Source organism: Corythoichthys intestinalis, chromosome 19, assembly GCF_030265065.1.
Source record: "Corythoichthys intestinalis isolate RoL2023-P3 chromosome 19, ASM3026506v1, whole genome shotgun sequence".
Classification (NCBI taxonomy): domain Eukaryota; kingdom Metazoa; phylum Chordata; class Actinopteri; order Syngnathiformes; family Syngnathidae; genus Corythoichthys; species Corythoichthys intestinalis.
This window is the reverse complement of record NC_080413.1, coordinates 40,732,955-40,751,209: the sequence shown is the minus strand read 5'-3', so window position 1 is coordinate 40,751,209 and position 18,255 is coordinate 40,732,955. Positions and strand designations below refer to the sequence as shown.

The window sequence follows — 18,255 nt, the reverse complement described above, 5'->3', positions numbered from 1 at the left end:
GACCAACCGTCCGTCCGGCGGGGTCGTCCTAGAGCGGCTTGCTCTCAGCCCATGCCTACATCTGACTCTGACTCTGAACCCGAGCCTGTGCCATCGGTAGTTAATTCCTCCACTGACGAAGAGGAGATTGAGCCAATGCCCTCGGTGGATGAGGCCATGGACTCTAATTAGTAGCCCTCGGTGGGCTCAATCCTTGGGACTTCTGGAGCCGTCCCTTGAGAGGGGGGTTCTGTCATGTATTAATGTTTCAGCCATTAATGTTTCATCTTCTTGCATGTGTAATGTTTCAGCTAGTAATGTTTCATCATATTGCTTCACACTCATGCATCACAAAGCCCTTTATTATGTCATAAAGAATAACTGAGAACACTATATAAGCCTCGAGCAGACAACATCCAGTGTCAGGTCGTCAGCGTTCCAGCATACACTAGCATGCCAACTGTTCATTACCACTTGACCTGATAGTTTCCTTTGCCTGTCAACATCAATAGTCCTGCGTCTGCGATACGCAACTGGTTCCTCCGTCCCATTCATGACACATTTTTCCCATTTCCACCTCATGAGCCCTGATAAGGTGATTCACTTTACTGTGTCCAAGGGCATGGAGTGAAGTTTGCCAAAACTATAGTTAGATGAATGTGTTAGACTAATGCAAACAATTATATGGTGTGTGCGAGAACGGTACCTATTCCCTTCCAATTACTATTTTGCAAATCTGTCCTGAAGTGGTAAATTGCCAAAAAATCGATTATTAGATGCATCGCGATTCGACACGTGACGATTCGATTACGATTCATGAATGTTCAAAAACGATGATTTTCCCTCATAGCTTTATGACAGCTGAACAAAATTTAAGACACGTCGGCCGCCCGGACACCTTTAACGGACACACACACAACGTTATGTTGGATGCTGCCGGTTAATGTGCGAGAGATTTATTCCTTTTCAAAAGACTGGCGCAAGTTATTTTTTAGAGCGAGAGGGGAAGAGAGATAGTTCGTTGCTCCTTGTCTTTCAGTTGTACAGCAGTAGGTTGAAGTCGTGTTAATTGGAAAAATTCCCTAGTGTTTTGCTAAGTCCCGTGTTCGTCTATCAGAGGTAGGTACACGAACCCTCTTGTACTGTTTAGCCCTCATTGTTCTTGTTTTTGAGATGTTACTAGTTAGCTCCGAGCCCTATGCAAATAAGCGACTTTGCTAACATGTATTTCCATGTCAAGTTATGTGTTGTTTGGTGGTGTACATAAGTTACTCCAGATGCAGAACATTTGGCTTAGTTTGGCTACTTTATTAATTAGTAATGTACGATGCATCGATAATCGTGATCGTGGGGTGCCTAAGATGGCACACCCCTAATATTAACGTATGTAGTACAGAAGCGCAGACTATCCAGTGTTAGAGAAACATTTCTACTAGGGCTTATTAACATATTGAAAACTCATTTCAACCTATTGCTAAACTCATTTTAACATATTGATAACGTAGTTTTAACGTAGTGCCAATCTCGTTTCAATGTATTGGCAAACTTTCAACGACCAGTTAGTGGCGAAGGCTAAATGCTAAAAACATTACCTTTTCCCATAGTTCCTCAGGGTTTGTGCATACGCAGTGCAGTTGTAGTAAGGTACGGAAGCGTTTCGCCGTCACGTTGTCACAAGCAAGCTGCATTCAAGGAAGGTGGGAAGTCAGAGTTTTCCAACCTCCGACCAGGAAAAATATCATTGGAACGCCACTCAAACTGGGAGATCGTAGTGGGTAAGTCAGGGGAAAAAGAAGTACCCCGACTTCACGAGTTGGTTTAATCTGACGTCTCTCGATTTGATTACAAAATAACAAAGTTAAATTAAGTTTCTTTGAGACACCATGTATTTTTTCCTCATACAGTAAATTAGCTTAAATAATTCATAGATACTTTTTATACTGACTTTCGGCAAAGCTGTAATTCAAGAAGGCAGTTTACACTTGTACTATTTATCTCAGCCATCATTTTCCCTCCATTATCCGATCGCTTACGAGAAGGCAGGTTTGCTACCATCTGTGGGATAAGTCAGACTTCCCACTTTCCTCGAATGCAGGATAAGCAAAGTCCTGCACCTGCTGAGTACAACTACGCATGCCCAAACCCTGAGGAACTATGGGAAAAGATAATGTTTTTAGCATTTAGCCTTCGCCACTAACTAGTCGTTGAAACGACTTTGTCAATACATTAAACGAGGTTGGCACTATGTTAAAATGAGGTTAGCAATAAAACACAAACTGCATTAAAATAATAATAATTAATAAATATATTTTTTTAAATCACAATGTATCATGTGTCATTTTTATGCTAGTTTAGTATAGAATTAAAAATAGGTGAGAAATCAAATGCCATTTTTGCTCTTCGAAATAGAGCAGGGCGGTAAACCGAAAATTTACCGTCACCGAAATTCTTCACGATGACCGACGTAATTTTGACCATGTCGGTAAATTCGGTAATTTAATAAAAAAAGAAAATAGAGTCTTTTTATCCCGCTTTGACGCTGTGTTGTTCGGCTATGTTCATTCCCCTTTAAGAAAGCAGACAGTGTGCTTACGTATGGAGTCACGTGGTTTTCAGGAAGCCAATCAAACAGAAGCCCGGTAGGCTAACGCTAGCGGCTAACGCTACAAGTAAACGGGATGGAGTCGGGCTTAAGTTGGCTTCGCCAAACTTTCATCCGACATTATGTAAACTCTTGGCGGGTTCCAGACGGGCTTTCACCCGCTGTCCTCACTGGTTCTCACGATATCAGGAGAGGATGCTTTCAGTGCTTTCTTCTGGTAGCCAAGCCACAGGCTAACGCTAGCGGCTAACAACGGCTACAAATGAACGTGAAAGAGTCGGACAGCGGCGCTAACCTTGTCGAAACGGCTGAAATTAATGAGTGGACTGGCCACGGACTTCATGTAGCAATCATCATGTCGCGTTATTTGGCATCTCTGTGTGATTTATCTGAAAGCTTTCATGATGGTAAAGCATATAATCCAACAGTGAAGTCTATATATAATATGACAGTTTAATGGTCACAGCTATTTTTCTGTATGTGTTTGCTTTATTCTGCCATCATAAAACCTTAAATGTTTCATTGGCATCAGAGCAATACAGCTTTAATCTGGTTGTGTCTGTGGGGGGGGGGGGGGGGGGGGGTGCATGTATTAAAAAATGTTTCGGGGAAAAAAAAAAAAAAAAAAATGAAACCTTGACGTAAACACTTGTGGTGAATAATTATGTCACAGCAGCCATTACCAATAAGTTGTCTGAAGTGTACTGTTGAAGTTGCAAGTCATTCGTGTTAGAATGACATGTTTGCACAGTCGTCATATTGATTTTTATAATGTACATTTTTCAAGTCATACATGCTGTTATAAATGTTCACACTAGAATTCTTATTGTTTACAAATTTTTTTGTATACTTAATGTTTAGACTGCATGTGCAATTGTTAAATTGAAAGCTGGTTAAATAAATTTAACGAGAAACACTTAATTTGTATTCCACGCATTGATTCAAATTTTCAAATTATATAACAGTCTGCTTGGGCGAATTTATCGTCATTTATCTTTATCGAGGTAAATCTGCTCAATTTATCGTGATACGTACTTAAGGCCATATCGCCCAGCCCTACTTCGAAAGCCATCTTAGTGCAGAATCTGAAATAGGAGAGTAAATGCAGAAATCTCAACCATTTAAGGACAGTAGTACAGGACTTGCTTACATTTTGAAATGCTTAAAAAAAAAATTTTTTTTTTTTTTTTTTAAAAGGAGGGGGCACTTGTAATGTGGGTGAGTTGACATGTTTAGTCAGTTGACCATTTTTTCTATTTTTTGGCATCGTTTGCAAATGCTGTTAACCTGTGAGTTTTCATGTTTGAAGTGTCACTTTTTAGTTGCGCAGATTGCATTTTGGAGAAGACTGCCACTGATCAATGCCCCATTAATGTCTTTGTATATATTTAATTTTACTGGTTTGCTGTTGTTAAAAACATGAAAAATCTAGTTTTAAAAAAAAAAAAAAGAGAGAGAGACAGACAGACATACCTCAAGCCTGCAGAGAGGCTGCGGTCCAAAATTGTCTTCCTCCTCAAAGGCAGTTTCAACTGTGGCTTCACATCCCATCGCCATGGTCTAAATGTGGAACAAATGCAATCAATTCACATCATCTACATATTGGGGCTCCACAAACTCACCATTTGATTCATTATTAACATTTTTGATACACAAAACGATTTATGAAATGAGAAACGTATTTATGACATTTTTAAGAATATTTAACTTCATGTAAATAATTACCTGAACATTGAAGAATATGTCAAGTAAATGAAACAAAGATAGAACAATTAACTTGTGACGATAATCTGGCATGAGGGCTTACTATTTCTTATGTTCAAAGCTAATTGAATGAATTTTACCACTTCCAAATGTCTGTTAATTGGTATTTTGGTTGGTGTCATGTTTGTTGACTATCCACTCATATTTATTATTTTTTCCCACGCATTATAAAAAAATAGCATACAGTAATATTTAATAAAAGGAATATTATCGGCTTATATTCGTCACATCACATCGGTTCCATTATTTTACATTTGTTGTGCATTTTATTACTTTACTTTAAAAAGGCGTTTTGAAATTTTCACCTCAGTGTATTTTCTAATGATTGACATTTACCTTTTTTTCCATACTGACTGTATAAGAGCGCATTGAAAGTAGAATAAACGTTAATATTGTAATGTAAATATGATGGTCCCAGGTTTCCTGGAACCAATCCCAGCCGACGATATGCAGGACCCAAAACGCAAAACATAACATAATCATGAGGTTCAATTTTATTTATTGAACACTTTTACTACTTATGACAGTAGATTTGTCTTTGTCTTCCTTTAATCTTGTCGCTAGAAGGTCGGCGGGGCTGATTATACTGTCCAGAAACTTTTTTTTTTTTTTTTTTTACTACGGTATTGAATTTTTTTCAATGATTACTTTAACGAAATTGAATGATAACGCTAATGCCCAACTACACCTTTAATGAAATTTCAGGTGTTCACTTGAATATCAGTACAGCGTTTACAATAAAAAGTTAAAAACAAAGAATGCATTTTCTTTCACAACTGGATTGCTAGCATTGCAAACAAGTCTTCCTAAACAGTTTGAGTAAACTATTTTACCTTCGCGCTTCAAGTCTGCTGAATATTTTGCTCAATCGAAGGCAGATTCTTTATAACTGACGTATCATTTATATATTTAAATACAACGTGAACGACTTCAAGTATTTTGCTCAACCTGGTTAACTGCAGTAACAAACCAGTCAACAGCGAATTTCTCACATTATACAGAACGAGTTCCCGCTCGAATGTGTGCGTCAATGGTGACGCCTCTCTCACATTTGAATTTTCATTGGATGAAGGGTGAGTCACAGATTCTAAATATTAATAGAGGACGTTGTTCTCTGAATTGTGCAGCAACATAACTTCCATATTGGATGTGGCAAAGAACGAGGAGTACGAGAGGCTGTCATTACCTGATCGTGACGGGCTTGTCATTACCCGATCGTGACGGGTGCATCGATTGTGACGGTTGCTACTGCGCACGCCCAGATCGACGCCATTTTCTCCCGAGCGATGACGGGAGATATAGACATATATGTGAGAGACTCAATGATCGAAATACATTTAAAATGTATTTTTTTTGATCGGTAGGGCATCTGAGGTACACCCTGATCCAAGCAATTCATGTGTACACAAAAAGAAAACCTTAAGACTTTATTTAATCATGAATAAATCTTAGGCAAGCCGCGATTGGTTCTGCGCATGCGCGTAGAGCACCGCCCCCACTTGAGTCACGATGCCGCAAGAGTGATTTATGTGGTAGATTCTGACATAAAAAAATATTAATCAACCTAAAGACATCGAAGAATAGTGAATTTTTATGTCTGAATCTCTTGCGTTTATAAGCGTAAAGCCTTTGAAGGAAGTGACGTGATGCAGTCACGTGAGAGACGGTCGCGCTCGGGTAGCTATCTGCGCATGCGCGTTAAAGTTCTTCGTTTTTTTTTTTTTTTAATTAATCGCGAATTTTAGTGCATACTGCCATCTACTGTATAAAAATGTACATCATCTACAGTTTGCCTCCACCCTTATCTGTGTATCAATATAGTAATAATAATTCTTTAAAAGAATTGAAAAAGTGCTTCCCTTACATACTTAAATGTCTTCCCCTCCCCTCCCCTCACCCCCAGTAACCCCTTCAGAGACCATTCACGCTGGTTAAATTTAAAAGAAAAACTTTAAACCTTACGGACTTTGTTATAACATACGTTTCTCAATGGTATTACAAATAGAAATTGTTATTGTAATAATGTACGAAGGCTTCAGAGTCCTAGATTTGTATGGTGAGTATAGTTTAGTCCTTAACAGTAACAATTAAAAAGAGCCTCTATTTTGACTTTTTTATATTTAGTATATATACAAAATTTTGTTAAAGCCCATGCTTTGATTTAATTCTGCAGCTAAATCCAACAATAAAATGTTTTTGTTTTGTATATATTTTGGTATATTCGTAGTTTCATGTAATTTGCTGTGATTATAAAAAACAAAACATTATCACTGTCAAATTTATTGTTGTAATATTTCGACCATTTTATAAGGATTCAAGGATTTTTATTGTCTCATCAGTTCACATTTACATGTTAATGGTGAGAAATTAGAACTCAGGTCCCGCTTTAAAAGCAAATATAAATGCAGAGTGAGTATAAAAGAGCAAAATTGTAAGGTGCATACAAAAATAACAAGCAAGAAAGACAAAAACGCTGGATAGAAGTATAAAAATATGTAACTACTAAAACAATTTAGCAGTTGGCTGACTTGAGCTTGTTAGGGGCTAAGATGTGCGTGAGGTATATAGACATGATCATAGTAGTCCAGTAATATTGGGGGTCTACGGAGCATGGCAAGAGTTCAACAGTCTGACAGCTTTAGGGAAGAACAACAGAAAATTTATGACAACACTGAAAACTATGTGGCAGTCATTCTTTAGTCCAAAATACATAATACAAACCTACAAATGCATAAATATAATTAGAAATACTCTTGAGGATAAACAGTAGAGAAGGTGAATAAACAAATAAAAGCTGTAAGGTGACATTTATTGCTGTATTAAATTTAGGGGAAAAAAAAAAGTTTCATAGGAAAGCATCCAATGATTATGCCGTAGATTGAAGAAAACAAAATGCCTTAAGCTGAAACAGTTTTAATGTGCATGTGTAGAACAAACTCAAACAAAAACATTAAAGTTTAATGCATTGGACAGCAGGAACAACTGCAGTATCCTGTAGGTGTTTCCTCCTCGCAGTAAAACGCCGTTACTTTACCCCTTTTCTCCTCTCCAACAAATCCTATAAAAGAACATAAAAACACTGAGAAATACCGTTTCCAAGCACTGTGGCTTTTCCACCATGTCTATGCTTTGTTGAGATGTTAAGTGTCTCTAATGACACCAAGATAAGCTTACACAGTGCAACTCACCTCGTGGGGATTGTTTGAACTGCTCCCCATACCCATGGCAGATCTCAATGGTGTACATGTTGTAATACTCTCTCCTGAATTCTGCACAGAACCTGCTCCATGTCCAGACACCTGTGGGATAAAAAAAAAATCACATTTACATATATAGCTTGTAGACAAATGTGACAACAGCACAAAAAAAGTACATGTCATTGCATTTTACTGAAGTACTTACTGTTAAGCCATTTAAAATGTGGCCGTCTTCTGAAGGAGTCTGGAGAACCAAGGTCTCTGATTCTGGACCACACAAGCGCCAATGTGCATATAGCACGGTCACCTTCCCGAAGGACAACTTTTTCATGTATGTTGGCAGTCAATACTTCTGGCAACTGTAATATAGGTGAGCCGACAATGAAAAAGTATCAAATATATTAAAAAACAAACGTTTAAAATGTAATTGGCTTCTCATGACAATTACTAAACTCCCTGCGCAATACTGCCTCATTGGGCCCTGTCTCTGATTATAATTACTAGTATAGCAGTTATGTCCTCAATTTAGATCAAAGGAAATTATGTCCAGGATTAGGCAGCTGTCAGTGTCATCCTCAACCTTTCAAAGAAGACATAATTTACACATGACATGCAGGTGAACGTTATGACCAGGTAAGCAATCAATTGCAGTGATGACCATTCCCCTTATCAACATTGATTGATTATCTTGTAGTTTTCTTTTACCTGTCTGATTGAAGTTTAGTAAGATATAGAGGGGGTTGCCTTTGGAACCCTGAAGACAGGCTGTAGAGATCCCTGAAGAAGAGGGGACGCTTTCTCTGTCCAGAAGGCAAATCTGTGCCCATGCCTTTAAAAAGAAATGCAAATAAATCCATGCCCAATACCTCCCAATGTTCTTTGACATAAGTGTCACAAAATGAAAAACAGACCACCAAAAAGGCTTTAAAAATGTGACAATATTTGATAATTTTTCAGAAAAAAAAAAAAAAAAATTATTTACAATATTTCTACAATTCTGAAAAGGAGGATGGTCTAATATCGTAATGTCTGTTGAGAAGTGAAAACAATCCATTTGTGCTTCAATATAAATCATTACTTTAGATGAAATAAATTTCATGTAACGCTTCTGATTTAACTTAGTTGCTCAATTAAGGCATTTACCCATTCATTGATGTCCTGAATCATTGTTGGCCAATAGAAGCTAGAAATGGCCTCGACGCCGCTCTAGTTCCCAGAGTTATTTTGACACTCCATGAGGATAGTCTGCTTCCCCTTTGACTTGATGACCAGGCGCATATATTTTATTGGGGGGTCTTTTATCTGTTGGACGAAAATTAAAAAAGCAAAGAGATTCTTAAAATTCAGTAGATTAAAATGACCACCACCTGACAGAGATCAATAATAATAAATAAATAAAACTCAGCTCTGGACCTTCTCCCACCTGACATTCACAACAGTTTCACTTATTTTTATTATAACATCTCATATCTTTCTCATTTTCTACTTACTTACTTACTTACTACTCTTTTTTTCAATGATTTCAATATCTTTATAAATAGTTTATGGAGCTGCGTTTTTTAAATGGCATAAAAAATAGTTACTTGGCCTATAAAGGATTAAAAAAACGTAGAGGCTCATATATTCATGACCCTCTTTTCAGACCTATAACACAAATTGCCTGTATAACATCAGTTTTACTTACCTTTAACAATGAAATCACGCACCATTCGTCGAATCTTACGGCGCCCACTTGAGTAGTTGGAAGCGTTCCGTCGACCAGGTACCTTGGAAGATGCTAGGTATCCACATTCATCTTCTCGGATCACTCGAAGTATCTATTAAGACATATTCAAGCATTTCATGCTACTCGAAGATAGCGGCGTACACACACGCATAAAAAACCCTCAATGTCCGAGCCTAACGCATAAATCACGACGGATTGCTACTGCGCACGCGCAAACTGACGCCATTGACCACCCGTCCCTACTCCCTTTTAGTTTACAGCGCACCTTATACATCTAGCAGCATTGAACAGTATATCTATTTGGATTTTGGAGACGCGGGCGAGTCTTTACGCATGCGTGTAACACATTGTGCAAGCCCAACACATAGAGTACTCAGCCGTAACATGGTATCTAAGAAAGATAATAAAGGAAAGGACGTTGTCGTAGAGACAGTCGACAGAACTGTCGGATTGAGGGGAGCAAGGACCACCACACTGTTCAGGGTTGTCAACCCTGAACTCTTCATCAAGCCTGTAAGAGACGAGTCACATACTGCACTTCCATTTTCTGTTTTTGAAACAGCGAAGCGGGGATAAGGGTCTTCGTCGGCTCGTGTCGTATGGTGACTAGGTAAAAGTGTACCTAAGAGCAGCCCCATAAATGACTAAATATATACTTTTAAATTCTGTAAATATTGTATTATCACAACTAGATGGTGTACGTCCGTCACTGATCATGGTTCACCTAAAACGAGTGATGACAGGTTCCGCCCGGTGCATTCAAGACCAGTGTTGTTAATAACGGCGTTACAATATAACGGCGTTACTAACGGCGTTATTTTTTTCAGTAGTGGGTAATCTAATTAATTACTTTTCTCATCTTGGCAACGCCGTTACCGTTACTGAGGACGGAAAGGCATGCGTTACTATGCGTTACTATATTGGTCGAAAAGTCTGAGGGAGACTGACTCACTGAGACGACAGAGCAGAGCAGGAGTGTGGAGGAGGCAAGAAAGTTGTGACGCCGAACAAACGCGATGCTAGGTAGCTCCAATAATACATGTTGTTGCCGATAGCCTTCAAACTACGCCCGCATGTTATGGTAGATATGGTAGACATGGTAGATACCACATGTACTGTATATAGATATAACTAGATGCAAAATGACAGACACTAAATGCGTTAGTAGACAGCCGCCATCTTGAAGCAGTAGACTTTTTAGGATGGCTCTGTTGTAGAGAACCTTCCTAGCAAACCTAAGAAACTTCTTATATAAAATACTTCTAAATGGGCAAAATCTTGACTTGAATCCATCTTTAAATGATGAAACAGTTTTAAAACTTTCATATGTCGAAAGTAGAGAGAAGGGAACTAATGCAATAATGGGAGCAATTCTAACAACTTTTAACAGTTGATTCAGGGTAAAGAGTAAATTAGGGTAAAGAATGGGGCTCGGGCCAATTGTACCAAAAACCTTCACAAAAAACTTCACATAGTGTGGCCAATGTTTTTTTTTTTTGTTTTTTTTTTGAGGGAAAAAAAAAAGAAAAAAAAAGTAATTATCACCAATTACTTTGCCAAGTAACTAATTACTCTTACATTCAGGTAATTGAGTTACTAACGCAATTACTTTTTGGGAGAAGTAATTTGTAACTATAATTAATTACTTTTTTTCAGTAAGATTAACAACACTGTTCAAGACTCATTAAAAGTGCACTTTACCTGATATTACCACCGTATGGTGTTTAACTTTAATAATAGCTAGTGCCTGCGTGGGGAGAAAAAACACTTACACAGTGCTGTAGGTGGTGGTGAATGGAGATAAATGATACACTTATCGTTTTAAAAGGAAGTTCAGAATTTTGACATGAGGCTTAATCTTTGAGTTTGCGTGGGTTTTATTAGTCAGTGGAGTTGATTTCAACAAATTCCGTGCTGTTTGTTAGTAATTTGTTTGTTTCAGGGCTCTGAAGTGGCTAAGCTAGTGTGAGTCCAAGGTACAATCTTAGCATGCCAATAAAAAAGAAACATGCACGCATGAAAATCACTGATGTTGACCCATGCAATCAATAGTGTTACCCATGTTTTCAGGATAAAAGTTTGGAAACTTATCATTGCATGTCAATATTTGTTGTGTGAACAGCAGTAGCTGCAAGGCAGCAGCTTTGCAAGGAGTAGGGCGGAGTGATATTGCATCGTTTTTTTCACCGCTGATTTTTTTTTTGTGTCATAGCCAGCAACAAGTAACCAAATTTTATATTGTTCCTCGTTCTTCATAGTGAATTGGTGGAAACTTTCCTTTGCCCATTTCTTCTGTTTCCACATCCTCTAAATGCACATTTCACCATGCTGCTGTCATTCAGTCAACTCAGCAGACTGATGCTGCATTCAAGGAAGGCGGGAAGTCGGAGTTTCCAACCTCTGACTGGGAAATATAACAATGGAACGCCACTTGAACTGGGAGGTCGTAGTCGTGAAGTCGAAAAGAAAAGTACCCAGACATCACGAGTTGCATCACTCAGCAAAATGGTGCTGTCCTTCGAAAAGCAGACTGTTAAAAGTAAAACTAAAAAAGGCAGTTTACAGTGTGTGCTATTTACTAGTGATGGAGAAACCGAAGCTTTTTGAAGCAGTGAATCAATATCAAGCAATCTGTCGAAATGGTTCAGTGTTATGAAGCATTTGCCATGAATCGGTGTGGTGAGTCATGACACTGCTTCATCACTGCTTTCTGTATCACTGAAGCAAATGTGTTGAAATGGTTCAGTGTTATGAAGCATTTGCCACGAATCAGTGTGGTGAGTCACGATACTGCTTCACCACTGCTTTCTATATCACTGAAGCAAATGCGTTGAAATGGTTCAGTGCTTCGAGGCATTTGACACAATTCAGTTTGATGACATCTGTTGGACAAAAATATATTGAACTTTCGTATAACCAAGTGTCATCTGAGCAACTAAATATGTGGGTCGTATGGTGGTTACATACTTTGCCTAGTCTGCAAGCAGTAGTGGGTTCGACCTCTAGCATGAAATTTATTCTTTATTCTTCCCCAGGTTAATTAAAAATAATAATAATAACAAAAACAAAAAAAGCTGTTTTGTTACTTTTAAATGAAAAACAGAAATGCTTGTGGAATAGGGAACTCTTGATGGTAGGTGTATTGAATGCTAGTGACACTGGGATGGGGATTTGGATGTTTCACACATTTTTATTTAGAAACAAAATCATCTCAGCAGCATTTGGTTTCAGCCGGTTCCTCTTTTTGCTAATGACCTCTTCAGCTTTTGAGAATATTCTCTCACATGGCACGAACAAATATACAAAGTGGCAGACAGAGAAACACAAAAACTGACAAACAGACAGACACGAAAACGAACACAAAAACTGACTAACTGACAGACACAAAAAGTAACTTGTGTGCGGGGGGGCAGAGGGGTGCATGTGTGTGTGCGTATTATATAAATCAGTGTATAGTGTGTCAATGAATGCCTATACTATGTGCATTTGCAAATTAATCTAATGTGTAATCTAATCTAATTTCACTTTACTCTCCCTCATTCTCAATATGACGTAATGCGCGCAAAAGCTCTCCTCACAACCCACAACATTTTGAGGGATACATCCCCTTTTTATAAGCATTGTGAGTTTGACTGAACCAAATTGACTGACTCGACCCCTCGCTACCTGAGTGACACGTCCACGGTCACGGCCGACACGCGTGTGACATCACAACGCTTTGCTTCCGCGGCCAGGTGTTTTTCCACTGAATGAAGCGAGACATCAGTACAACGTATCGGAATACTTGTTGCCGCGAGCGCTCGACACTTGCCAAGCGTCTGCTTCAAGCATGACGTCACGAGCTGTTCCACCGGATCCAGCGAGACATCGGGACGACTGATTCGTGATACTTCTGCCGCGAGCGCTCGACACTTGTCTCGAGCGTCTGCTTCGAGCATAACATCACTACTATTTACTTCAGACGTCAATTTTCCTCCACTATTTGATCGCTTAAAAGAAGGCAGGTTGGCTGGAGGTCCAAATATCTTTTGATGGCCAAAATTAAAATCAACGGTCAGCAATCTTTGCTGATTACATTCGCTTGAGGTCGCAACTTTTACCATCCAAGTGGGATAAGTCCGACTTACCACCGTCCTCAAATGGAGCATGAGTGGCCGAAGCACTCCTCTTTCTTGAGCTCGCATTTGTGCATTAAAAAAAAAAAAAAAAAAGTCCCGCAAAATGAAATGAATTACGCCAGTTTGGTGTGACATTGTTTTGTCTGCATGGGTATTTCGAACAATTATCTGCATTTTGAATTTATTGGACTTAGATCTGTTAATATCGTTTTATATTTGCATGCAAGATTGTTCCATTGGCTCGCGTTAGCTTAGCCACTCCGGAGCCCTTAAACTAACAAATATCTAACAAACTGCACAGAATTTGTTGAAATCAACTCCACCGATGAATTAAACCCCCGCTAACTCGAAGATTAAGCCTAACATTAAAAATTCTGAACTTCCCCTTTGAGCGGAGATAGAGGTGCGCGGGAAAATGCAGAGATAGGGAAGTGTAAATTAAATAAAAAATGAATGGAAGATGGTTTATTTGAGAGGTAGTTGGCCCCTGGTAAAAATAACAACAGTGCCCGCTGCAGACTTTATCGTAAGGGTCAATTTGTGTCAAAGCCATTGAGTTGAACATGAGAAGAGAAAAACACCAGCGGTTTGTAGCAGCAACTCTGTGTTTAACTCTGTGTTTACAGTAAAATAAACTGGGGTTTATTTCTCTATCGGAAATTGTAGAGACATGTTTTGGTCTTAAATTATATTTTCAAGGTCTTAAAAGGAATTAAATTTGGCTTTATAATGGTGCAATAACTCTGGCAGTGGAATTGTTTTGTGAAAACTGAAATAATGTCAAACTATGTACAGTACATCCATCCATCCAGCCATCATTTTCCGCTTGCTCCGGGGTCAGGTCGTAGGGGCAGCAGCTTTAACAGGGAAGCCCAGACTTCCCTCTCCCCAGCCACTTCAACCAGCTCCTCCGGCGGGATCCCAAGGCGTTTCCTGGGTCGTCCCCGGGGCCTCCCACCGGTGGGAAATGCCCGGAACACCTCTCCGGGGAGGCGTCCAGGAGGCATCACCATATCTCTAAGGGAGAGCCCGGACACCCTGCGGAGGAAACTCATTTCGGCCGCTTGTATCCGGGATCTTGTTCTTTTGGTCACGACCCACAGCTCGTGACCATAGGTGCTGGTAGGAACGTAGATTGACCGGTAAATCGAGAGCTTTGCCTTTTGGCTCAGCTCCTTCTTCACCACTACGGACCGGTGCAGAGTCCGCATTACTGCAGACGCTGCACCAATCCGCCTGTCGATCTCCCGCTCCCTCCTACCCTCACTCGTGAACAAGCCCCCAAGATACTTGAACTCCTCCACTTGGGGCAGGATCTCATCGCCCGGAGAGGGCACTCCACCCGTTTCCGACTGAGGACTATGAGTTCGGATTTGGAGGTGCTGATTTTCATCCCGACCGCTTCACACTCGACTGTGAACCGCTCCAGTGAGAGTTGGAGGTCACGGCTTGATGAAGCCAACAGCACCACATCATCTGCAAAAAGCAGAGATTCAATGCTGAGGTCACCAAACCGGACCCCCTCAACACTTCGGCAGCGCCTATAAATTCTGTCCATAAAAATTATGAACAGAATCAATGACAAAGGGCAGCCTTGGCGGAGTCTAACCCTCACTGGGAACGAATTCGACTCACTGCCGGCAATGCGGACCAAACTCTGACACTGGTCGTACAGGACATGCATTTAAAGAAAAAAACTAATATTTAGAATTAGATAGGGCTGTTCTAAACAATTATTTTTCTCCTGACTATCCTATTGACTATATTTACCATTAGTCTTTTTTTTTTCTTGACTAATGTAGCGATTATTTTAATGTAGCCACAAGGGGGCACAAGCCAGTGTCTTCCTGTGCCGGTCTTGAGCTCAGATAAATACAAAGGGTTGTTTCAGGAAGGGCATTGGACGTAAAACTTTGCCCAAATCACATTGATAGGTCGAGGCCTGCCATGCTTTTGACCTACAGGATACCGGTGGAAACTGGACTACTGTTGTGATGGATAGTGTGTTCGTAGAAAGAAGAGAAACACTAGGAGTATAGAATTGAGAGAAGGCAGTCTGGGATTGGATCAGGAATGAGTGTATCAGAGGGACAGCACATGTTAGAGGTTTTGGAGATAAAGTCAGAAAGGCTAGACTGAGATGGTATGGGCATGTCCAGAGGAGAGATAGTGTAGTAGTATATTGGAAAAAGAATGCTGAATTTCCATATGCTAGGCAGGAGGACTAGAGGATTACCAAAGAGTAGGTTTATGGATGTAGATAAAGAGGACATGAAGGTAGTTGGTGTGAGAGCAGAGGACCAGCTTAGATGGAGACAACTGATTCGCTGTGGCGACCCCTGAAGGGAAAATCCAAAAGGAAAAGAAGAATCTAGCTATATATTTTTTTGGTTGACCATGTTTATAATCACCCCTAATAACCTGCAGGTTGTTTGTACCACTGCCTGCTTAAGAGTATTGTCTAAATGGCTATGAGCTATGCTAGCGATAGCATCGGGGGAAATGTACTCAGCAGTAGTCACCATCATAACGGTGAACTCCGTAGGAATGTAAACTGCCTTGCGTCTAACTGTAATAAACTGAAGGAACACGATGGTGATTGTACACCAGCGGATTTTAATGGAGATGCAATGTCCCCCTGTCCTACTCATGACATGTCTGCATGCTGGGTGGCCTGCTCGCACAATAGCCATGTCCAGAATTGAAGAGTGGAGTCAGGTCTCTTTGAAAAGCAAAATACAACAGATTGCACAAAACAATCTAGATAAAGTAGCATCCATTTTCCACATCATAACAAGTAGATAATGTTGACATTTGGCGCTTAGGCTGGCCGTGTTTTGAGCAGTCTATGAACCCACTTAGCCCACAGCTTCTGTGGCCTGACAGGCCAGCCTCATTTTTCCCAATGTGTAACCTCATTACACCAATAAACCTAGCATTTTTTTAAACATTCAAATTAAGCTAACTTGATCGTTTTATTTTCTTTAGCTTATCAAATTGTTTATTGGTTTATTTATTTTCTTCTTGACATTTGATATACTTCATAAATTGTGCTGTAATTCAAAGCTGTGATTTTTCTCCTTCCCCAGAATAAACCAATGATGGCATTCGGACTGATTACAATCACCTTGTGCGTCGGTTATCTGGGCTACCTACACGCAACGAAAGAAAATGACCAGCATCTTTACGAAGCCATTGACGGTGAAGGAGAGAGACTGATGAGGAGGAAAGCTTCAAAGTGGGCGTGAAAGCGACCTATTCTTGTGCTTGTATAAATTCGAAGATGGCTGTAACGATAATGCACATTAGTCTTCATGTGGCTGACATTGAAACTGGAACCGTACTGTACTTTTTGGGATGTATAAAGAGAATATATTTTATGTACTTGAAATGTGTTTTTTACTCATTTGTTTGAATACAGTGGATCTTTTGCCTCAGGCCCCACTGGTCATCATCTTCATGTCCAGTGCGTCTCGTATGTGTTCTGCAGTGTGTGACAGTGGAAAATGCTCTACACCCAACAAGACCCTTTCTAGCGCCGTATTGTCATTTATGAAGTGACATATGAGACCTAGGTGGACATCCACCTCGAACTTCTCCTTTTCATCTTGCTATAGTTAGTGGGGCAATTAAGTATTTAGTCAACCACTAATTGAGCAAGTTCTCCCACTTGAAAATATTAGAGAGGCCTGTAATTGTCAACATGGGTAAACCTCTACCATGAGAGACAGAATGTGGGGAAAAAAACAGAAAATCACATTGTTTGATTTTTAAAGAATTTATTTGCAAATCATGGTGGAAAATAAGTATTTGGTCAATACCAAAAGTTCATCTCAATACTTTGTTATGTACCCTTTGTTGGCGATAATGGAGGCCAAACGTTTTCTGTAACTCTTCACAAGCTTTTCACACGCTGTTGCTGGTATTTTGGCCCATTCCTCCATGCAGATCTCCTCTTGAGCAGTGATGTTTTGGGGCTGTCGTAGGGCAACACGGACTTTCAACTCCCTCCACTTATTTTCTATGGGACTGGGATCTGGAGACTGGCTAGGCCACTCCAGGACCTTGAAATGCTTCTTACAAAGCCACTCCTTTGTTGCCCTGGCTGAGTGTTTGGGATCATTGTCATGCTGAAAGACCCAGCCACGTTTCATCTTCAATGCCCTTGCTGATGGAAGGAGATTTTCACTCAAAATCTCTCGATACATGGCCCCATTCATTCTTTCCTTTACACAGATCAGTCGTCCTGGTCCCTTTGCAGAAAAACAGCCCCAAAGCATGATGTTTCCACCCCCATGCTTCACAGTGGGTATGGTGTTCTTCGGATGCAATTCAGTATTCTTTCTCCTCCTAACACGAGAACCTGTGTTTCTACCAAAAAGTTCTATTTTGGTTTCATCTGACCATTACACATTCTCCCAGTCCTCTTCTGGATCGTCCAAATGCTATCTAGCGAACCACAGACGGGCCTAGACGTGGGGGGTGGGGGGTACAGGGGGACACGTCTGGCAGTGCAGGATTTGAGTCCCTGGCGGCGCATTGTGTTACTGATAGTAGCCTTTGTTACTGTGGTCCCAGTTCTCTGTAGGTCATTCACTAGGTCCCCCCGTGTGGTTCTGGGATCTTTGCTCACCGTTCTTGTTTTGATTTTGACACCACGGGGTGAGATCTTGCATGGAGCCCCAGATCGAGGGAGATTATCAGTGGTCTTGTATGTCTTCCATTTTCTAATAATTGCTCCCAGTTTATTTCTTTATACCAAGCGTTTTACCTATTGCAGATTCAGTCTTCCCAGCCTGGTGCAGGTCTACAATTTTGTCTTTGGTGTCCTTTGGCAGCTCTTTGGTCTTGGCCATACTGGAGTTTGGA

The 18,255-nt window shown here is 40.1% G+C and overlaps 2 protein-coding genes across 4 annotated transcripts in view; one reads left to right on the top strand and one right to left on the bottom strand.

The window, feature by feature from the left end:
- Positions 1 to 10,374, bottom strand: part of rad51 (RAD51 recombinase) — an 81,662-nt gene extending 71,288 nt beyond the window's left edge. Inside the window, exons 1-2 of one of the 3 annotated variants that reach the window (XM_057822127.1) lie at positions 10,221 to 10,374; positions 4,055 to 4,141 (exon numbers count right to left, since the gene is read on the bottom strand). In XM_057822127.1, coding sequence (XP_057678110.1) covers positions 4,055 to 4,138 — 84 coding nt within the window. In that variant the 5' untranslated portion in view covers positions 4,139 to 4,141; positions 10,221 to 10,374. The other 2 variants (XM_057822128.1, XM_057822126.1) reach the window with 2 other exon arrangements.
- smim8 (small integral membrane protein 8) lies at positions 9,552 to 16,788 on the top strand. The gene is made up of 2 exons (XM_057822129.1): positions 9,552 to 9,781; positions 16,476 to 16,788. The coding sequence occupies exons 1-2, from the start codon at positions 9,602 to 9,604 to the stop codon at positions 16,632 to 16,634; spliced, it is 339 nt and encodes a 112-aa protein (XP_057678112.1). The 5' UTR covers positions 9,552 to 9,601; the 3' UTR covers positions 16,635 to 16,788.
- Positions 16,789 to 18,255: the final 1,467 nt, after the last annotated feature.